Source organism: Nothobranchius furzeri, chromosome 17 (assembly GCF_043380555.1).
Source record: "Nothobranchius furzeri strain GRZ-AD chromosome 17, NfurGRZ-RIMD1, whole genome shotgun sequence".
NCBI classification, from domain to species: domain Eukaryota; kingdom Metazoa; phylum Chordata; class Actinopteri; order Cyprinodontiformes; family Nothobranchiidae; genus Nothobranchius; species Nothobranchius furzeri.
The window spans coordinates 34,742,375-34,765,961 of NC_091757.1; the positions used below are offsets into that span (position 1 = coordinate 34,742,375).

General features: G+C 41.3%; 1 protein-coding gene across 2 annotated transcripts in view; it reads right to left on the reverse strand.

Moving 5' to 3' along the window:
* Positions 1 to 23,587, reverse strand: part of adgrd1 (adhesion G protein-coupled receptor D1) — a 42,502-nt gene continuing 18,915 nt past the window's right edge. For both annotated transcript variants that reach the window (XM_015972116.3, XM_015972115.3), the window contains exons 14-25: positions 6,297 to 6,370; positions 5,585 to 5,708; positions 3,025 to 3,128; positions 2,829 to 2,940; positions 1,943 to 2,096; positions 1,327 to 1,387; positions 1,090 to 1,156; positions 894 to 985; positions 684 to 810; positions 561 to 602; positions 350 to 442; positions 1 to 264 (exon numbers count right to left, since the gene is read on the reverse strand). In XM_015972116.3, coding sequence (XP_015827602.1) covers positions 169 to 264; positions 350 to 442; positions 561 to 602; positions 684 to 810; positions 894 to 985; positions 1,090 to 1,156; positions 1,327 to 1,387; positions 1,943 to 2,096; positions 2,829 to 2,940; positions 3,025 to 3,128; positions 5,585 to 5,708; positions 6,297 to 6,370 — 1,146 coding nt within the window. In that variant the 3' untranslated portion in view covers positions 1 to 168. The remainder of the gene's footprint in view (positions 265 to 349; positions 443 to 560; positions 603 to 683; positions 811 to 893; positions 986 to 1,089; positions 1,157 to 1,326; positions 1,388 to 1,942; positions 2,097 to 2,828; positions 2,941 to 3,024; positions 3,129 to 5,584; positions 5,709 to 6,296; positions 6,371 to 23,587) is intronic.

Here is a 23,587-nt window from a genome sequence, read left to right on the forward strand (position 1 = left end):
TTCAGTGCTCCATGCCTTTAAAATGCATGTAACCCTATTAATCTGGCTGGTGGTGAACTGGTTCTAATCGAGCTGAAGTACCAGATTATGCAGTTGGAACCCAACTTCCTCTGTACGTAAATGGCTCAATGGAGCTGGTGCACAGCTGGTACTGACACAAACAGCTTTCTACACAGCAGAGAGGTCGATACGGTTGGCTGAGTTGGTGCTTTTGTCCCACGTGTTCATCTTGGTTGGCATTACACACTCCTTGTTCCCATTCATCTGCATCAGAAGACAGAGAATTAGAGCGTTTACGAGCCAAGCAGTTCATTTTTGACGGAGAAAACATTTCACTACCAGCACTCACGATGTCAGAGTTGAATGGCTTCACATTGATGTTTCTGATGGAGCTGCTGGTGAGAGACCACACTTTGGTTTTGTGTTTGAATGCAGCTCTGACCTGCAGACAGAGGAGAAGCCAGGCTACACTGGATGATAATTTGTTGTGAAACAGAAAGAGAAACTGCCTGCTGCTTGCTAATGGGAATTAATGATGTGAAATAAATTAAAACACAAACCTCAGAGTTAAGGAGACAATGGAACAAGAAGACAAAAAAACCCTAAAGTTAAAAAAGACAAAAAAATAGTTCAGTAAAAATCACAGAAAGATGTTAGAAAGAGAAAACTAGTGCAGAGCTTACTTGTAATGAGTTGAAAACAGCAAAGATATACAAGAAGGGCAAAGAGTGAGTGTTGACAGCGAGCACACCAAAGATCCAGGAAATGCCCAGAATGGGCAGGAGAACCGCCACTGCTTTGGCCGTCAGCCTTCAAACAAACCAAGAGATCAACGCGATTACCCAAATAAATACGTTACATAACCAAAAGAATGTTCTCGTAAACAAACTCACTTGACTGCATTGGCATCTCCATGAACCTTGTAATTCTCCCCGCTTATCCGAGATATGATCCTGGTCACAGATATCAGGATACCGATGTTCACCTGGTCATCAGGTTAGTTCAACGATGAATACACACACAAAGAAGAGCAATCAGAAGGTGTTGGGGGTTAAAAAATAAAAACGTTGTGGGGGATAAATTTCTTACCACAATTACAAAAAGAGCCGGAGCCACGAACGCCCAGATGGCTCCTGTCTTCAGTGACAGCCAGCAGCTGAAACAGCAGAGAAATTATAACAGCCTCCCTCCCATAAAGGTAATGTTGTAGTGCAAAGACTCAAATGTCATAACGTTAAACTAAAAGGCGGTTTCCAGGGGTGATGTCATCCCTGTGCGATTGCTGTAATGGAGTTAAATGGTGTCACATGTGCAGGTCTGACTTACTTGTCCCCATAGCTGTCAAAGGCCGACGTGATGGACACGATACAGATCAGCAGGGGACAACCTGGACGGAGATGCAAGACGATACGGTTTATAAACTGGGAGGCTCTTTTTACTGAGATACATGATTTTGTTTACTTTATGCCATCACTGTCTGCATTTATTATGGTCAAGTGCCGCCATTAGAGCTAACAGCTGTTACAGTTATTCTGAAATGATCCTTTATTCTTTGCAGAACATCTATGCTCCTTGCTGTCAGATGATTCTTAAGCACATCATTTACAAACGAGCACACAGAATGAAAAATGAGTCCAGCCATTGGAAGGGAAGTCATAAAACAGGGATCATTTTGCACTAATGGGTTCAGCATGTTAAAGGGAGTTTAAGCACCATCCTGCTGTCAGAGAAAGTTTATTTATGACCAGAATTTTTCAGATCTCTTAAGGTCAGTGAACCAAAAAGAACTTTGTGTTATACCAAATGCATTTAATTTAGACCTATTTAACTTTGTCCTTTTGTTTTTTTTTAAATCAGTTTGGCATGAAGACGATTGGCATTGGATCAAAGAGGATGTGACATAAAAGGAAGCAAAAGTATTGTGGTACTTTCGTCGACCTACCCCAGCCAATGCCGTAGTAGTAGAAGTGTTTGCTGCCCTCAGAGCCGAACACCTTCACCACCATACTGTAGAGATGGAGGCCCTCCACCAGCATCCAGGCAAAAGCACTCAGGAAGAAGAAGTGAAGCAGGACAGCCATGATCTTACAGGACAGCTGAGAATAAAACCCAGAGTGTTACTGTCAAAACAAACAGCTTTAAAGGTACAGTTCACACCTTCTGATGCAGCGTTCTGTAAAAGGTTACAGATGATTCACATTTGACCTCTTTTAGATGCCTGACTGGATTGACAAGCTAACAGCTAGGGTCAGGGATCATTCTAATATCACATATGATGTTTGAAAGATACTTTTTAAAAGTTTACACAAATGTGAACTTTGCTTGACATCATTGACTACAAGGTATTTCATAGCTTTGTGCAGCAAAGATTAGCAGCAGAGCCAGCCATTAGTGGCATCGGCTCATCGCTACAGAGCAAGAAATAAACAAGATATGTCAAAAGTTACAATTAACCCAAGCTGGATAAAGAGCTGCGGAGAAGGGAAGATACATTTTCCACTTGCTTTTTAAAGGCGCTGTTATAGATTATGGTTTTTAGGTGCTGGGAAGTTGCAGCTGGTCAGCCAATGACCTAGATGTTAGGGTTAGATCAAATAAAACAAAGCTGGTGGAGAAACCTCTTTCAACGTGGTAACACATCTCTGTGTACCAACAGTACCAACAAGGTGGGAGGTGGCTGTGATCTCACTGTACGGAGTAAGACTCACTTAGTAAGCGCGTTACCCGTTTAACACTCTCTCACCATCATTAGCTAATCACCTAATCCGCTAAATCTAAATACTGTAGCATCATAACTACATGTGGAAGGCATTGCGAGGTGTACTAACCGTGCCCGGGTCAAAGCGAGCGCTGATGAGCAGCAAGACCTCAGCCACTAAGATGGCGAAGGACAGGTTGGCGTGGATGTGGTAGCGTTGGTTACGGATGGTGCTGACTGACCTACAGAGAAGCAAGAAGATAATAAACTGTTACCACTTCTTATGAAAAACATAAAAACGCTGCGTCTGTTCATGTAAAACTCACGAGAGGACAGCAAAGGTGACCAGAGTGATGGTGAGGCAGAAGATGGAAATTGAGCATCCTATGTAACCAATGGTTGATAACGCCATCTTGTGGTCAGTGGTGAGCTGTGTGAATAGACAGATAATGCATTTTGGCTTTGATTTTTTACACAAGTGTTTCTCCCGTCCTAATTTAATGTAACTTGGTTCATTAGGTTTGCTTTGCTCTGGGAAGCAAGCACGTAGGCTATGATGACTGTAATAGAGAAAAGTCAGACTGTTGTGCATCAGGCACAACCTGCTTTTTCCTGCATTAATGGAAAATAAAACATATTTTCTATGGATGTCTCAATTTTTGACTCAAGTAAATGTTCTATTTATGTGATTGGCACAAAGAAACTGTGGCTGTAAGCGCACATGCATGATGTTTGACCTTATGCATGAACGTTATTTTGAATTTATGTCTATTTTCAGGGTTTGGTTTAGATTTTCAGTGAACTGTCTGCATACGAGCCTTGTTATTACGAGCAGAGAGAAGTCTCAGGCTTCAGGAAGAGGGAAACTTGGGATGTTCCCTTGCAGCTGGGGGACGTGAAGCAGCCCGCTAATTAGAGACTCGCTGTGGGAGAGCACAGCATCAAGTTCTGCAGCCCTGGACTCAAACTAGCTCACTTAGCTGCAATAACAAGTCCACATTTCTATTTTAAAACACTATTGTGGATGCTGACCGCACTCCAAAGGCACGCACTCTCTGCAGGAAAGCGATGGCTGTTTTATCCTGAGCGGCTCTAATATCAAACAGGACAGTAATTAAACAGGGAAGAAAGAGTGATTGTGGTTGCAGATGTTTAAAGCCAGAGGGTTTTAAAGGAATAAGTGTCCTTTAGATACTGCTTTACTGACACAAAGAGACTCTACGCAGAAACAGTTGTCCAAGACTTTAGTGTGAAAACCCTGAAACCACGATACAGTCAACTGTGGTTGATTAGCGGCTTAACCCAGTGAGAACCACTAAATCTGGTCCAGTAGTGCTCCTATTTCACATTAGTAATGATGTAACAGGTGGAAGACACGTGTGTGTTTAACAAGAGCAACATTCCATTCAGAAGATGCTCTGCTTGCATATTTTACACACATCTACAGAAATGGAATGCAGCCATCATTAGTAAATCAGGGCCTTCCGTAGTTGTTTGAGTCAAAATGTGAAGTTGATTCCCTTTTTATCAGTTTTTTTAATTTTATTTTTATAATCTAACACTTTACGATAAAGCTGTTTTGACAAATCTGCACAACAAGGTAGGTTTTTAAAGCAAACACGGAACACTCACCCCTCCCTTCAGGTATCTTCCCTGAGACACTTCTGCCGGAATCAGAGACCTTTGATGCCATCCAAACATGTTTTGTTGTCCGTGACTTCAAATGGTGTTTTGAAGTGGTAGCAGCCGGCGGTTTCTCCTTCTCTGATATCTCTGATACAATGCCTCCCTGCTTGACACTCAGCTTTAAGGTGTTGGATTGGGGAGTTAAACCACCAACTAATTCCCGAGCGCAGCCACTGCTGCAGCTCACTGCTGCAGCTCACTGCTCCCCACGGGGATGGGTCAAATGCAGAGATGAATTTCACCAGTGTGTGATGACTACTGGGACTTTAACTTTATGTTTTTGAGCGGAGAACCTTCCACACCAGTGGTGTTCTGTTGCTGAATATGTGTATGTAGTGAGTGGAGGAGCCAGGGAAGTGTGGTGATTTGGCGAGACTGACAACTGGATTGTTCAATAGCCGCTTCCGGTTTGAAATGTGTTGGTGGAGGTTTATAAACAAATGTGAGAGAACTACTTTTTAATTTTTTTCATTATTATTTCAATCTCCACAAATAAACTATGTTATAATGTTGAAAGAGGCATGAAAAAAGATGTAAGCTCAGTTGTTTTCCAGATGTGTCATTACAGCTTCAACAATGTTTGAAACTAAAGCTATTTTAGGTGTTTATATAAAGAAGCTTTTAAAACGAGTAGTTTAATAATCTGATTGGATCATATTTTGCTGTTTCTGAGTAAAATAAGTAAAATGTTCGTTGATCAGGCAGATTTCATAAGAATTGCTTCACAAGAACGTGAGTATAACAATCACCAGGGTTTACTGACTATTCTGGCAGCATGGATTTCTTTTACTCCAGTGTGAGTTTGGTGCTTTATATGTGGGATGAATGTAATAAATGTAGATCTAATACCAGTTCTGGACAATATCATTTGTTAGCTTTGCAGTTTAATTATTAAACAAAACGCTAAATTCAGATTAAAAAAAAAAAGCTCCAAAAAATCCAGAGAAGTTGTGAGTCAAACCCACCTAACAGACACTTGTCTGTTGGTCTGGAGCATACAGGTGTGTGTTAACATGAAAAGGAGGGAAGACATCAGAGAGAAGCGACTTTTGCGAGATATCAAGTGTGTTATAGTGATAAGGATTATTCACACGTGGAAAACAGCCAGGAGTGGATATCCTAGCATCAGAGTTTAAAGATGGTGCTCTTAATGAGCTCATAACTGAAAGAATAAAGCAGCAACAAAAACACTTTGCTTACCTCTAAGGGGACAACTTGCATGAGGATGGCAAAGTTAGTGAGGTGGTTGCACAAGCACACAGAATAGGACATATTTCCCTCGGAGCGTACGCAGCCTTCATTAGACCAAACTCCCTCTTTAGAGCTGAAAACAATAACGCCGCCGTATTAACACACAAGTTTAGCACACAAACTACAACCTGAGGATTTAAGTAAAAGAAGTCAGACTGGGTTGTTTCTGTGTGAGCAGCTGGCAGAGATCACAGTGTAATTCATCAAGGGAGGCTCGCGCAGAACTCCTTCCCTCTAACTTTTCTGAGGCAATATGACAGCATAATTTAATAATTCACATTTTTTATGAGCTTCAGGGCAAAAGGGAACAAGAGGAGGAAGCTTCTGAATCCAACTAAAAAGATTTATGCTCCTTAAATGGGGTGTTGGACTTGTTTTTTTAGAACATCATAATTCTATGGAGAGCCGTTGAAGTAAAACAGCAACACAAGTACGGCTGGTGTTTCAGATGTGGAGTCAGAGGTAACACCTTCTAAACAGCTGATCCTTGTAATGATTTAAGACCTCAGAGGCCAGAGCAACATGGTTTAAAAAGCCCATAAATAAGATAAACTGTGTCTAGACCACGCACGCACACACACACGCACGCGCGCACACACACACACACACACACACACACACACACACACACACACACACACACACACACACACACACTCACCTGTAGTCCAAATAGGCGCAGTAGAGGAAAACTTTGTTGCTCTGATTTAGAAGCTGGTCTTGCTGTTCTTTTGTCTGAAAAAAATGATAAAATACAAATTTAAATGTCTCCTTTTACTATAAATAAATGAATAATAAATAAATAAATAAATAAATAGATAGATAGTTTTTAATGTAAAACCAAAAACGGTCTAAATCTCCATTATGTGGAAACAAACAAACAAAAAAAATACATTTACCTAAAAATGACCAAAAAGGCTAATATAAATCTGGTCATGTTTGAAAGAAAACGTACCAAAGTGTTTTCTTATATTTTGTACCATTAATTATTTCTCTAGTTTAGGTTAGTGCCTCCTTCAGTAGATACAGGGACTAAAATGTCTTCCACCAAGCATGATGACAGATATGAATTTAAAATGTTTTTAAATGTATTTTGTTTTTCATTTTTGCCCCTTAGCGTCCAAATTAAAAGATTTATTTTAAAATTAAGGTAACCTTTCACAATAAAAGTCCCTTTGTTAATGTTACTTAGGTCATTATAAACTATTATAATAACAACTGCTTAAGTATATTGTGTGATGCATCCCTTTTCCTAACCTTAAGGACACTTAATAGTTAACAAAAACAGTAATGTTAATAAAGGAATCCCTATTTTAACCCTCTGGAGGCAGGCGTTGCAGATTTGCAACAGTTAAAACCTACCTACCTGGTTACTCCACATACGTATTTCATGAGCATTTTTTAACTCAGAAGTACCCCTGAAGGACTTAGTTGTTCATCCTTTTATCAAAACTTATTTTGAGCCTGAGAGGGTTAAAGTGTTAACAAACAAGTAGAAAAAAATGTCCACTTTTAAATTCATGATTAAAAATGGTAAAACAGCTCATCTCGGTGAAGGATGAAAGTCCCTTTTATCCTAAATAATTTTACTTGATGATAAATCACATTTTCCATGTCAGTCCTTGTGACGTGGACTCTTTAGGGACAGTGAGCTAACGGCGGTATGGTGCAGGAATGTGGTAAGTGAGGCTCGGCCCTGGCTCCAGGTCCAAATCACCCAAACCCTCCCAGTCTGTGATCAGCCTGCTTGGATGTAAACTTGGATGAAATGCATGCGTTCCCATTCAGGTCCTCTGATTCCTTCTGGAAAAAGTGAGTGTGAGAGAAATGGAGAATCAGGCTTCCTGTTTCCTGGGTTCAGGCTCAGTGATGAAAAACACAAAGCAAAGCACAACATTCTACTTTGTTGTGTAATCAAATCAATTCAGGCCTCTTCTATTCTGGATGATTATGTGTTACACAGTGGGACAGAATATGAGGTTCATGATTCTGAAACGTAGCCAAATGACCAAACAGACCATCATACTCCTAAAGCTCCCTGTAGACCCTGCCTGTGTTCTCCAGCTGACATCCGAGTACCTGATAGTCGCGAGCTTTAAGAGCATCCCGATGTTCCCCTCGTGCCCTGTGGCCTTGGAATCCACCAGCCGTGATGAAAGCCGGAGTTCCAAGTTTTTATTACAAACAGAAGGCCGGCAAACACTGCCCAGGAAATCACTCAGAGCCTCGAGGAGAGCAGAGCTGAGCGGACAGAGAGCAACAGCAGAGTGACTGGCAGATAACGGAGAAAGGTCTGAAGGTAAATCAGAGTTTGGACGTCTCTGCTGCTCCTGTGATGGATTAGCTACTTGTTGCTGCTCTGAAACTACCATAAATTCTCTAATACAGGCCCGGGCCTGTATTTGACTCAAGCTCATCAAGCTCCAGGCCTTTATTGGAAGGAGGGCCAGTATTAGAGGCAGGCCTCTATTTCTATTTGAGCAAAATGAACTAATGGTTTGCTGGAGTTTTTGACAATTAAAATTGCGCCCACATTTTCAAAGTTAAACACATTTCTTTTAACAACAAGTAGTTTCTGCTTCAGCCCTCTCCCCCCTCCCCCTGCGCAGCGGCCGCAAACTCACTGATGCGCCTGCAGCCTCTCAGAGTTCCTGCTGCTCTAAACATTAAAATAATTATTTCATTTTCTGTTCCTCACTTCTGATTACCTTCAATGGTGTCTGTTTGTTGCAACCAGCAGGTACAAAAACTAACATGTTTTTATTTGACTATTTTTCTGTCCTGCCTGTTTATTATCTTCCTGCATCTCCTCTCAATCCTAAAGAAAAACTGCTACCTGGGTTCATTTATATTCACCTTATGAGTAACCTTTGAACTGCAGTTCTAAAAGATATACCGACCACAAAAACAGCGGAGTGCGCGCTTTTTGCCGGCCACATCAGTTAGGTGCGTCACCGAGGACAAACAAGGTGATGCGCCCCGCTCCACAGCAGCGAAAAGCATCAGGCACAAATAAAAGAATAAAAGACAGAAAACATAAAAGGAAATGAGCCGACATGAACAATCGCGTGTTAAATTAGTTTTTGAGGTGGCGACACCTGATTTGATAATGTTACTGTGGCCGTGCTCAGGACGCAGATGTCTGGAGCACGTCAACAATCAGAGCTTTGCATGCGCAAGCTGGTTAAGGTTAGGATGGGGGTGAGGGGAAGGTTAAATTGCAAGAGGGTAAACGTCACAATTTGGTTAAATGTCCGTTTTACGGCGGGTGTCAGTACCGACGCTCTGGCACAGCGCGTCGCCTCCCGACGCACAGGAGCTTGTCACCTGCTGACAGCAGGCTGCTGTCTTTTCCGTGGAAAGCATCTTGCCGGTCATTATCACGTGACAGCGACTAGTCGATGACAGGCATAAAAAGTCACTATAGTGAAGTCGACTAGTTCATACAACCCCTACTGCTCCTCAGAGTGTTCTGCAGCATAATCAGCACGTTCTCTTTGAACTTGATATCAAATTTTCGCCTCCTCTTCGTCTCCACACGGTTAAAGCAACCCTCGCGGTCTATCACTGGCAAATCAAAAGTGAGACGGATGACACAACCGCCCCCCATACATGCTTGTTACCACATTCCACCCGGCCACAATAAAAAACCGGCAATTATTCACCTCCGCCGACTCCGACACCGGCCAAAATATGATACCTGGCAGTTAATTAAATACAGGCTAATATTAGAGGATTTACGGTAAGTTTAGTTGTTTTAATAGCAGGTTTATCAGAATGAGAAGAAGATATGTAACTAACTTACTCTACAAGATATCTGAAATCGGACTCAAAATCCACAGAAAACCTCCTAATGTCTGCGTTAATCATCCATAATCAACTACATCCATCAAATTCAAGCTTATCATTATAACTAAAAAAAGTCAGTGTCTTTCAGGTAAATGCTGCAGGTGAAGCATGTGAATGGAAAAAACCTTAAAACTGTCAAGCAGACAGAAAACAGTAGTTAGTTATGCAGACAAGAGTTTTGCAGCTGAAGATGGTGAGAAATCCTGTGAAGCACCTGCAGCTCTTTTGGATCTCCTTTTTCAGGTGGGACAACAGACCTTTCCACTTAGTCACATTCATGTGCTCCGAGTCAGACATTAACATCTACTGCTCAAACTGTTTCCGTTTTTAAAAATCACTCTTACCAAGTAACAAAACAAAAAAAACAATACACACCTACAAAATCTAAACTGACTGGACTGACAAGCTAAAGGCTAGTTCAACAGAGGCCAAGAACAATTCTATTCTCAAAGATTTCATTTTGTGAATGACATTTAGGATAATTTCCAGCAGTTTCATGTGGTTATTTAAAGACCAAGTTCACTGAGAAACAGTTTTTTATATAATAAAGTGTTTCACATCCTTTTTATTGATATTTTCACTTTCTCATATTTATATTTTTCTTTATTTAGTTTCTAAAAGGACACAGAGAACAAAACTATTGAGTTCTACATACAGTACATGGATAAATTGTTGGTGAGTCATTACATAGGGGATTACTTAAATCTTTTTCTTTTCCTTTCTTTTTTTATCTTTTTAAATAGTTTTTACTTGTTATTTTTTAAGTATGATTGTCTCTCTGAGTTTTAGATGCAAGCTGAACATGAAAATAGTTTTCTACTCCTACTTCCTGCATTAGCCGCCATAAGAGAATAGACGGGGAAATGCTTGGATAAACAAAGCCAGTGACATTTGCATATCACATTGAAAATTTGCATTCATTGACTCACTCACCTTGGCTCACGATGGGGAAGGCTGTTTTGGTTAAGCATCCCGGTAATAGCAAAGCATGTCCTGGTCCTGACTAGTAGAAGCTAACCGTTAGCATTAGCAACTCACAATATGGCATCATTCAGGCTTGTGTTATTTGTGGAGATAAAACATCAGCGTTGCAGAGCAAACAGAGTCATCAGTAGAGTCACACTGCTGTTCCTGTTGTCTTCTGCCCCCACTTCTCTGGCAAACTTCTACTTCCTGAAACAGGAAGGCCAGGGCTTTTATCCCACAGAGATCCACTCAGGTTTAAGTAGGTAGGTAGCAGGTTTAAGTCTGCCCTCAAAACACACTATTTTAGCCTGGCTTTTTCCAAATGACTGTCTTCATTCATCAGTGTGACGCTTCTCTATTAGCGGCAGCTCGTGACATTCTTCTGTACTTTTAGCTCACTAGCGTTGCTCAATTAGTTTTTTTCTTGTTTCTCTTTTATCTCTTATCTTAGTGCTTTTACTTGTTTTATGGTTGGTTTACTTTTAATTTTATACCTTGCTTTTATGTGTGTTATATATTTTTAGCTTTATGTTTTACTCCTATGCTGTCTTTGTAGTTTGAGTCTTTGGCTCTCTTGTACAGCACTTTGGTTAGCTGCCATGCTATTTTTGAATGTGCTTTATAAATAAACTGGTATGGTATGGTATGGTATGGTATGGTAAAACAAATATTCCAACATAATAGGACCTAACCACATCAACAGCTACTCGGGGGTAGGGAGGAGGGGTATTCAGAGGTATTTTCAGCTCATTCAATCAATCAATCAAAGCTTTATTTATAAAGCGCCTTCCCTGTCGGGAAGCCCAAGGCGCTGAACACGGTACATGAGAAAAACAGGTAAAAACATTAAAGTAGAAAACAAATGGGTAAAACAAGAGATAAAGAGACCAATGAAAGCAGGGAATTAAAATCAACATAAATGAAGGCCTAACTCAAACACATTCAGGGAATGCCAAGCGGAGGAGGTGGGTTTTTAGGCCACTCTTAAAGGCTGGCAGAGATGGGGATAGCCTGACTGAGGGTGGCAACTGGTTCCAGAGGGATGGGGCTAGGACTGAGAAAGCCCGGTCCCCACGAGCACGACACCTAGAACGAGGGACAGCGAGCAGGCCTTGGTCAGAGGAGCGCAGAGCGCGTGATGGGGAAGGTCTGTTCAGGAGAGTGGCCAGATAGGGGGTAGCACTACCCTGGAAGAAATTGTAAACAAAAACGAGGAGTTTAAAGTGTGAACGATAACAGACCAGAATCCAGTGCAGGGAGGCCAGAACCGGACTGATGTGGTCCCGTTTCCTGGTCCCAGCCAGGAACTTGGCTGCACTGTTCTGCACAAACTGTAGGCGGCACACTAATGACTGACCCATTCCGGCATATAGAGAGTTGCAGTAATCAAGCCTAGAAATTACAAAAGCATGGAATACCCGCTCCAGGTGGGCTCTAGACAGCATAGGCTTGATTTTTGCAAGGCGTCTCAGATGAAAGAAACTGGACCGGATCACAGAGTTGATGTGAGCATCAAATTTAAGTCCAGCGTCAATTTTCACCCCCAAACTGGTGGCAACTGGTTTTAGTAGGGAGAACGAGGGCCAAGATCAACATAACGACCCACAGCCCTGCTGTTGGGGTGAAAAACAATAAGCTCTGTCTGTCCCTCATTTAGATGTAGATAGTTGGCCATTAGCCAAGACTTCACCTCGTTAAGACAGGACACAAAGGACTGGACAGAGAGACCTTTCTCCTGACACAATGGAGAGTAAATCTGGCAATCGTCAGCATAGAGATGGAACGCTAGGCCATGTTTACGAAAGACTGACCCCCCAGAGGAAGTAAATTAATGGCAAACAAAAGAGGACCAAGGATCGATCCCTGTGGGACCCCCCAGCGGAGCCCCTCCCAAGAAGAAAAAACATATAGTTTAACACAAAATGTCCTGTTGTGGAGCAGTGTTGGGAAAGTTACTTTTAACAAGTAATTAGTTATACTCAGTTACTAACTGAGTTGCAAGATTATAAAAGTAACCAATTACCAAGAAAAATAACTACTTAGATACTTTTTTCATTAAAGAATGCAAGAAAATGGGTTAATTGAATTTACTTAATTTACTACAAAATGACTACAATAGTGAAATATAAATGACTAATGACTGGAACATAATAAAATGTCAAAATGTTTTTATAAACCTGAATAATTTAAATAAATAAGCACTTAACAGGATGAACTACTAACAGGAACAATACAACATCTAGACTATTAAAAGGTCACTGTGTGATATTTAACAAGACCTCAATCAGCCAAAATTTAAAATTGCAAATAGAAACACCTGCAAAGGTTCCTGAGCATTTAAATGGTCTCTCAGTCTAGTTAAATTACAGAAATGAATGTAATTTTACACAGTATTCTAGTATTTCCAGCTTCACATAATTGTGTGTTATTAGTAGCATTTCTGTTGCTGGTAATCTAGTAATGGTTAAATAAATAAATAAATAAATAAAATCATTTAAAATGACACTAGAAGAGGCACAAGCCTGATGGAGGGCTTAGCCTACATTTACTATTGGGCCATTCCCATCTGTACCTGGTCCGCCCTGCCCGGATAGCTTCAGTCAGCCCCAGCCTGGCCCGGTTGATTCGCGTGGCAGCGGATCGCATATTCAGCCACACCATAAAACAGCAATAAGTCGGTCTGAGGCAAAAGTGAACCTCATGGCTATATCTTTTCCATCTTTTCCCCTATAGACATTTCATTATGCACAAGTACGTGATCAGCTCAGGTTTACGCAGAGCAGAAGGAAGGAGAGCGCTCTGGCCGCACAGGTTAAACGTTCCTACTTTAAGAAAACTGTTACATTGCATTTTTTATGTGCTACCTGGGCACTCTAAATATTTATTTAAAATTAAATCAAAGGAAATTGTAATGGTATCGAATGTTTATTAATTACTATTTGAAAAATGAAAGTGATGGGGAAAAAGGTCGATCATATTTTTTAACCCTGTCTGCTTAGCTTGACGTCCCTCATATATATATATATATATATATATATATATATATATATATGTATATATCCATGCCCTGATGCGGGGCTGGGGGGTGCGTCGACATGGTCGGGACATAGAAGGGGGTGCGCGGCTAAATAAGTTTGGGAACCACTGCCTTAAGCCCATGTGAGCTGATTCTACCCACCAATCAGAGGCTTGCTCTAATGGAAGGTGTGAACTTATCAGTAAGCAGTGGGTGTGTTGGCCCTGGTCAGCCTGAAGCATACCACCTCAGAAAGAGGGCTGAAAAACAGTCTCATTGCACCCTGAAAAAAGGCAGGCCACCAAGATATGCAAGCAAGCTGTGCTATCCGGGCCGGGCCGACCAAGTACAGTTTAGGGGTTGCATGACTTAATTTTTTTTAAAGTCGACAGTCAAGTAATGAAAATCGAGTCGAGAAGCGGGGGGGGGGGGGGGGGGGGGGTAGGTTTGCTGGAGTTTTTGACAATTAAAATTGCGCCCACATTTTCTAAGTTAACACATCTCTTAATAACGGTACTTCCTGCATCCTACTTCAGCCCTCTCCCGCCTCCCCCTGCGCAGCAGCCGCAATCTCACTGATACGCCTGCAGCCTCTCCTGCTGCTCTAAACATTAAAATAATTATTTCATTTTCTGTTCCTCACTTCTGATTACCTTCAATGGTGTCTGTTTGTTGCACCCACCAGGTACAAAAACAAACTTGTTTTTATTTGACTATTTTTCTGTTCTGTTAATTATCTTCCTGCATCTCCTCTCAATCCTAAAATAACACTGCTACCTGGGTTCATATATATTCACCTTATGAGTTACCTTTGAACTGCAGTTCTAAGATCTACCGACCAGAAAACAGCGGAGTGCCGCAGCTCACCGGCCGACTACAACGGGACCGTTTTTGCTGCGGAGTTCTTGCCGGAGCGGAGCGGAAATAGTGGAATTTTGGGGGTGCGTCACCGGAGAACAAAACAGGTGATGTGCCTCGCTCCGCAGCAGCAAAACGCATCAGGCACAAATAACAGACAGAAAACATGAAAGGAAATGAGCCGACATGAACGATCGCGTGTTTAATTTGTTTTTGAGGTGGTGACACCTGATTTGGTGGTGCTCAGGATGCAGATGTCTGGAACGCATCAACGATCAGAGCTTTGCATGCGCAAACTGGTTAAGATTAGGATGGGGGTGAGGGGAAGGTAAAATTGCAAGAGGGAAAAGGTCACATGTTGGTTAAATGTCCATTTTACCGCCGGTGTCGACGCTCTGGCACAGCGCGTAGCCTCCGCCTCCCGACGCAGGGGCTCATCACCTGCTGTCTTTTCCGAGGACTGCATCTTGTCAGTCATTATCACGTGACAGCGACTAGTCGATGACAGGCATAAAAAGTCACTACAGAGCCGTGAAGTCGACTAGTTCATACAACCCCTAGTACAGATGGGAATGGCCCATAACTTGGGTCAGACCTAACCACAGAAGAGCTGAAGCTGGGTGGTAAACACACACAGGTAGTTCTATAAAACCCGAGCTCCATGACGTTTGAGACTGATGCATCAGTGTTACAGCGGGACTAAAGACATGATCAGAAACAGGTTACAGCTGGATGATCTAGGAAGGTAGAAGATCAGGACGTCTGAGCGGTGATCAGGTGAGCAGACCTTCAGGACGTCCTGCTGTCACGCTAAGAAGGGCACGGCTGCAGATCCACACCTGCAGCCGTAGACTATTCATCACGTCTTCCTCGTTCTTCTTCAAATAAATATTTTTTTAGTAACGCGGTTATTTTAAACTGCATTATTCCCATCATTGCTCTGTTTTGTCTACAGCAGGCAGTGACTGAGACGGTGAGGGTCTCCGCCCACCCGGCCAATCATCATCGTGTTTGTAAGTGCGTTACCGACACCTCTCTCTCCCTGGCTGCAGCTGAAGTGTGGCGGTCAGAAAGCCTCACAATGTTGCTCAACGTTCGACACACATAGTAACGCACAACCTTCCATCCCCAGTAACGGTAACGGCGTTGCAACAGTGGGAAAAGTAATTAATTTGATTATTCCGTTACCCCAAAAAAAGAACGCCATTAGTAACACCGTTATTTTAAACAGCGTTATTCCCATCACTGTTGTGGAGATACGATCAAAACCAATCCAGAGCAAAACCCTTTGATCCCAACCCATCGTTCCAAACGATCAAGCAGAATCACGTGGTCAACTGCGTCAAATGCTGCCGTCAGATCTAACAACAGAAGCACCACAGATGTACCCTGATCTAGTGATAGATATCATTTAAGACCCTCAGTAGAGCCGACTCTGTGCTATGGCCAGACCTGAACCCTGATTGGAAAACCTCAAACAGATCAGAGTCAGCTAAATGTGAGACCAGCTGCTGATAAACAACTTTGTCAAGCAGTTTCGATGTAAAAGGCAGGGTAGAGATAGGCCTGTAATTTTCGATCACAGAGACATCAACACCAGGTTTCTTCAGGGTCGGCCGAATAACTGCTGCTTTCAAAGCAGCTGGGACCACACCTGTGCTGAGGCTCCCATTAATAATCTGACCAAGTGAAGGGCCAAGACACGGAAAGGCAGCCTTCCAGAGACGAGGCGGTAGAACATCAAGTGGAGAGCCAGATGGCTTCTGCCTTGCAACAAGCTTACTCAGCTCAGAATAAGAAACGGAAACAATCGGTTGGCAACAAGAGACAGCTACAGTTTATAACCCTCCCATATTCCAGTCACAATTGACAACACTCCTCAGATGAGAGCAAAACATCTTCAAGATCCAAAGAAGTCCAGTTGACATCACTGAAACCCCTTCAAATTACCGTGACCTGAGAACCTTCACCAGCATATCACAAAGCATTCATTTATGCTAGAGACGTATGCAGATGTGTTGGAAATAACAAGTGAATTTGGTAAAGGTTTATGTGACAGCAGCTAGCTGTAGCTAAATCAGTGCTGCATGGAGCACTTTCTACAGAAATTTTAAACTCTATCTCTCCAAACAGAGGTTATTCGAAGAGCTTTCAACAACAGGTACGGCAACAATTTATCATAAGTTTTCCACTTAAACTTATCTATCTTAAACTCTGAAATTTACATTTAAAGCAGGGGTGCCTAATCCTGGTCCCTGAGGGCCGGTATCCAGCATGTTTTTTTGGTTTCTCTTCTGCAACACAGTTGGTTCAGTGGTTGAATCACCTGTTCAGCAGCTCATCAGGCACTGCAGAAGCCTGTTAATCACAGGTGATTCAAATCAAATGTGTTGAAGCAGTGAAATAACTAACTACTCACGAGACTGCAATTTACCTCCTGTGTTCTGGTGATGTGCATAGCAGATTAAACGTAGCAGAGCTGCTGAACGCATTTCTGCTGAGACTTCAGGTACTGAGCTAAAATATGAGAAGAAAACAATTAGAGATAAAGAAATGCCAATTCAACACAGTGCAGAATTTTAAAATGCACTGTACCTTTATGTTAAATCATTCATTACCAGCAATCACAAACTCATACCAGAGAAGGAGATAAAGAAGAAACCTTTGTTAGAAAAGTTTAATTTTTAGGGTTTTTTGTCCTGCAAACGTTTTTCAGTTCCACCCGGCGCTGGTCCAGCAAGCATTCAGTCTAACACCAGAACAGATTTGGGTCGTGATAAATTTAAAAACACAAAGATGAATAAATACACACCAGCGTGCGTCGTGGATAAAAGAGAAGAAAGCGTCTCCTTTTTCCTTCAAATGTTCCAAATATTATCAGAGCAAAGAGAAACAGGCTTTAGTTTTTTTCATCTAATACAAATATGAATTTCATCATGTATGGGATTTAAGGTAAACGTGCTTGTTGCATGTTACATATTACTTATGGTGTTTGTGGACACCACTGGTTTCTGTCTCTGAGGGGGACACAGTAAGGTGTTTGTTGCTCATGGCAGCATAATGAAAATAAAATGCATTAAATCACTAAAAGATCCACTAAAATTATCTAATTTTATGAGAACTGGGTCCTGAGCGGATCCACACACAGTGTGAAGACCAACAATCCATGAAAACACAAGAATGAGCTCATGCCGTCGGGGGACATGTAAAAAGACACACAGCTGTGGTTTCTGTGAGGTGGACGCAGCGTGAGGAAAACTGGGGGACATTTAAACAAGCCCAGCAGTGGTTTTAACAGGGTGAATGGTGGGCGGTCACAGAACAACAAACACAGCACAGAGCTACAAAAGTTCTGCATTAATTCACAGGTTTGATCCTGGCGGGCCTTTGGACCAGCCCAGGAACTGAGGAGTGTTTCTGTTTCTGGTCCGTTTCCGAGGAATAACTGACTGTATTTATAGCCCTGGCCTTTAAGTCCAACTGTGGGGAAAATGTAGGATCACACAAGTGTGTATAAGATGAGTTTGTGTATCAAAATTCACACGTGTGTGGATCGGTTACACACAGAAAGAATTGCTTTCATTTGCAAACTGGACTTGATTAGGTTTCTATTTTACAACAAATCTATCTAAATCAAAAGCTTGTGTGAACAATTTAGGACAAGTTTTCCAGAGACAGAAAACATGTTATTTATGTGGATGCAGACACTTTTTTGGCTTTGTGAGAGATTTTCAACAGTGAAAGGTTGTGTTTGTGACATGAGAGTCGTGTTAAAGAGGGATCGCTGAGCGGGGAGGAACTGCAAGAGGAGTCTTTAAATCTTTTGGCAAGCGAGGAAAAGCAATGACCAGACCTCCATCTGTGATTGATCAGTGCGCTGGCTCACTCAGCGTGTGAGTGTGTGTGAGTGTGTGTGTGTATGGGTGTGGGAGGCTGGGAAAGGGAGATAGACGTGTAGGAGAGGATCTGACCACAAGGCTTAGGCTAGGCGTGTGTTGGGTGCTATAAAAAGACGTGGTAATAAAGTCGGGCCACTATTGTAACAGAATGGAAGGCCACCACCACTGGGTTATGTTATGTCCATGCATAGTTGATCATAAATCTAGAATATACGTCTTTTATAGTCACTTTCTGGTAATCAGTCTGATTAAATGCAGTTGTGTTTCTGGGCAGCATCTAGACTCGATAGCATATTTCCCCCCAGTTTTGATCAAATCTTAAGCTACAGCTGGGAGTCGTTTATGTTAGCTTAGCACAATGACATGAGAGAACCAACGGGCCGAACATAATCGAGTTGACTACACTCTCATAAACCAAACAAGCAAAGGTAATTTAAACATTTTAAGAACAATTCCTGTTGATGCACACACTCTTGTGTCACATTCAGCACAGTGATCAAGGCACTGCGTAACCATGACAACCACATCAATGCCATGTTATTGGAGGTGAAAAAACATCAGTCACAGTCGAGCTGACAGATGTGAAACAGAGCAGATTACATTACCAGCCTCACACAGAAGCTCTGTACAAGAATATAGAAGGGTAACACTTCAAACACACCAAAACACCCTTCATCTAAAGAATTAAATGAGAGAGATCAATAATTTCAGATTTTTCACATCATGCATCAGTGGCATTATAATAGTTTACCTACAAACACAGTTTCCTCCAAATAGCTGTCTTTTAGCATTTTGCTCAAACACTAACATTTGTTGGTACCAACAAGATGGTGGAAATGACTGTGATGCATTGTGGGTTGTAAATGACATCAGTGTATACTACTACTACTACTACTACTACTACTACTACTAATACTACTACTACTACTACCACTACTACTACTAATAATAAAAGTATTAGTGTTTTCTTTGGCTACATCTAGAATGTTTTGACTCTATAATGGAATAATTTCATGTTTATATTACGTAATTAACTGTATTGTAACGTAACGGAAGACTGTGTTTTTTCCCTTCTTTGCTCAAGACTAGTCTGCATGAGATATAACTCAAGGTCTCATGTATTCCTTTTAACCTGCTTATTTTCAGCTCAACAGAAGAACGAAGAATGAACTCTTTTCTTTTAATTAATCAAAGAACTCTATTTTAATAAAGCTAATCCATCAAAGTGTTAGTCAATAAATAAGATGTGACCGACCTGTGAAATAAAATATTAATTACTTCATTATGATCCTATAGAATATAATAAGTAATATGACTTTAAATGTTCCAACAGGACTCATTTCACGTAGCGTTAAAAAGACATAACACATTCCTTTCACTGATCCAATCAGAATCTTACAGATCTGACGGACGCATAGTTCTGATGGTGTTTGGTAATTTTCATTCGACAATTAACCATAACATCTAAAGTATAAAACTATGCCACGTCAGCTCTAACGCCAGTTCAAAGTGTTCCAGAGAAAGTGACAGAGTGGCCAATCCTGATCTAAAACTCTTTAACCAAAAGAACCATGACAAGCTGAAAAATCCAGTCGCTATACCAACCAGCAACAACAGTTCCTTTCAGAACAAAAGCTCAACCTTCCAGACCACGGCTTGGGTCTCACCAGATGCCATTAACTTGTCGTGTGCCCGGAAGTAACTCAAGACGGGTTTGATCGGAACCGCGGCTTTTCCTACCGGCTCGGTTCCAGAGAGGGTCCACTGGACCTCGATATTCCTGATCTACAGAGGACTTCCCGAAGGGTAGGTAGACCGGCAAATGGTGTCTCATGTGTTTATGAACCTCCTAACCAAAGCTTAATGCGAAAACAACATCTTCAGTTCCCGTCAGAACAATCGCTTCTTCGGATTTGTTGGTTCTGATTTAACATCACATGTCATCCATCCACCGTCTCATCCATTTTAGTTACACCATACATTTAGTTTTGAAGTCAGTCTAGTTTAATTTGTTAGTGATAAAATTCTTAATTTTTAAACTTGACTCTCTCTATTCTGTTGTCTCTGAGTGAATATGCAACGATTATCTAATCCCTGCAATAAAAAGACCCAATCTTCTGGTTTAAATAATCCACCGATCCGTAAGGTGGATTCCATGTTTCCTATGGAATCCCACGCCTTATGGCTCATTAATTAAATGTAATTCTACATCATTACAGTATTTTTGTCTTTGTTGTAGGGTTTGGTAAATTGAGTGCTTTAAGAGCTCAATACATATTACCTCTACTTATGACCAATAAGCTGTGATATTCTATCTAAATATAGAATATCAGCTCTGCTTGGTCTTTACTGTGTTTATCAGAAGATCTAGGATTCTTTCTTTACTGAGGGATTGTAGACACTTCGATTTGATTCAGAAGAGTCAGGTTTATAAAAGTAAGAATTTATTTTACAAACAATTAAAACATGACAAGTTAACTAAGCATTTACTGTGATGGATGGAACTAAAGGTGATGTATGAACCTAGGTGTGAATGCAGGGTTAGTCAGAACTTCCTTATCTAGGAGAGCTGAGTTCTGGATGTAAAAGAATTTGGGTTGCGCTAAGCTATGAAGTTGATTATTATGAAAAGCACCTCAGACGCTATCTGTGGGTCTACTTCACCCGTTTTCAGAGACCCTCTTGGTGGATCCATAGGTCAGAGAGGTCGGCTGACCTCTGGCACTGAAGGGCTGTAGAATACCGTGGCACCGACGCTTCAGGCCAGAGATGTCTCGGGTCACGACAGACGGATGGAACCGCGCGTCTGGGACTCTGAAGGAGTCTAAACAATATCAGCTCTTTCTGCAGGAACTTTTTCTGTATCAGCTTTGCAGGTGAAAATGATTTTGACGACGTGCCAAAAGCTTTGATGGTTAAAGAGCGTTTTGCTTCAGGTGGCCGGTCTGAAGCTTTCTCTAGAACTGAGAGATCACTCGAGAGTGATCCAGTTTTGATGTTCTCATGTTATAATTTGCGTAGCCAACCAGAGGTTGACAAGTTGAGGAATGTTACCAAGACAACTCAGAAACACGCCTTATTTGATCCAGAAGCTCTGATCTGGGGTAAAGGGCTATCTATGTGTCATGGGTTTAACTTAACTTTACTTTGTCCTTGTGTGAGCGCAAATGGGGATGACCTTGTCATATCAACATGCTGAAACATATTTCAATCATTGTAATCATAACATAACATTCATTTCAAACTTCAATCATTGAGCACAGATGAATGGAAACATTTCATTATTTTATAATTATTATAAGTAGCAATAAACAAACATTTATTTAATGATTATCTAGCTTATAAGTTGTAGAAGTTCATATCTGATTTAGGAAATCCAGGCTGTGAGAGTTCCTTATATGAAGGCATGAAGAGTCCTGAAAGATTGGACCTTGAGGAGAGAATATTACTGTTGACTCTTCATTATCTGTGTTCAGAGCTGCAGGCTCTGAGCTCCAGCTGGTGGGATGAAGGCAGGCTGATTAAAAGGGGACACATGCAGTCTCGTGTCTCCTTTTTGACCAGATGTTGAATGGTCAACTGTACCTAAAAACTGACCATTGCTGGACGTTGCATTGTTATTTTATGAATCTTAAGTTGAAAGTTTGAGAACCACTGTTACATAATAATGTACACAGTAAGTAGATTGTGGCTTGTTTTTGGGTATTTTGTGATGTTACAGATCTTAGTAAAAACGATTTTAAACTCAAAATGTCATCTTAGATGATTGAAACAGTTTTATCTCCTACTGAGAGTCCCATTCATTGACTACTGATGCCAGGTTCTGCTACTCTTGCTCAGTTACCATTGATAATTACCAAAAATCAATGCTGCTGTTAAAGCAGCAAAAAGCTGTTTTTTATATTAGATTTGATGACTAAAATGTCACATTTTAGCAGAAAAGCATCAGTTTTGAAACCTCTCATCCTTGCAGGACCAGTAGGATGGAAGAAGACCCAAGAGTATGAATGTTTAACTCCTGATCACAGTGTCTCCCACTCAGGGTCTGGACCAGGAGCCGACAGCAGTAATAAATCAGTGCTGGAGCCAGACTCCAGCTGAATGGCGTGAGAAAGCATGTGGGCATGTGATCAGTTTCTTGTGCGAGGTCACTCTCACATTACCCACATGGCTTTGACCTCAGCTTAATTAAGTACCTGCCACATCACAGAGGTATTTACAGGTTGGTAGGGTTTTATTCTGGTGAGAATCAGATAAGATGAAAACATGGATCTGCTCGTACCCTGACACTGACGGTGCTTGTAACCAAAGCAGGGGACATTTTTGTTTCAGATCTTCAAGAGTTTTAAGGAACTGGGGCCTCATTTATCAAGCTTGCTTACACACAAAACGGGGTTGGAAAACTGCGTAAGCAACTTTGGGATTTATGAAAGAAAACTTAGAGGAAAAATGTGCGCAACTTTTTGACTAAGGATCTGGCTTATGCACATTTTGGACATGGAGAGCACCTGCAGTGCTGCTGCTGAGAATAAAATTATGAAATCCTGCAGCATTATCACTTGTACTGCTTCGTTTTCACACAGAACAAAACCCCCCACATGCACACACACACGCGCGCACACTCACACACGCGCTCACACACACACACACACACACAGCCTGAAGCGCAGAATATGGAATGCAGAATATCAGCAGAGGGACAGATTGAGACAGAATGTCGTGCGTCTCTGACAGTGTGTGTCCTGTCACTGTGACCCGATTAATCATGCGCCCTGGCCACCCGGCAAGGGAGATCTCTGTGTGGGTGACTGGTTAGTGCATGTGACTTTCACCTGGGAGTCTGGGGATTGAATCCTGATTGTACAATTTTTTATATCGGCCACAGATCTCTCTGAAGAATTCACAACATTGACGGCTTCAACACCGCTGTGCCACTCCGTGGATTTTCTCTTATTGTTTGAATGTTGTAAAGCATTCAAACTATAGTGATCCTGTTTCTCTTTATAGTTTGTTAGTTAGTTAGTTTATTATTCTGCTTCCATACATTTTTGGCATTTAACCACTTCCAAAATTCTTCAACTATTTACACAATTTTGGTATCAAAACTTTCAGCTCGTTCAGCTTATGCTGGCAATGCTTTTTGGTATTAAAATATTTTATACTTTTTGAGATATTCAGCTTTTTCTACGATTTTTGGTCCCATTGAAATGAATGGGTTTGCTTAATTTTCAGCTCAATCCTATCACTTTTTTGAACTCTTACTCTTATAGTTAAACTTTAACCTAGAGATTTCATTCAAATTTCAACAAACACAAGACTTTCAGCTACTACGGGTTAAAAGTATTTTTGATATCTATTACAGTT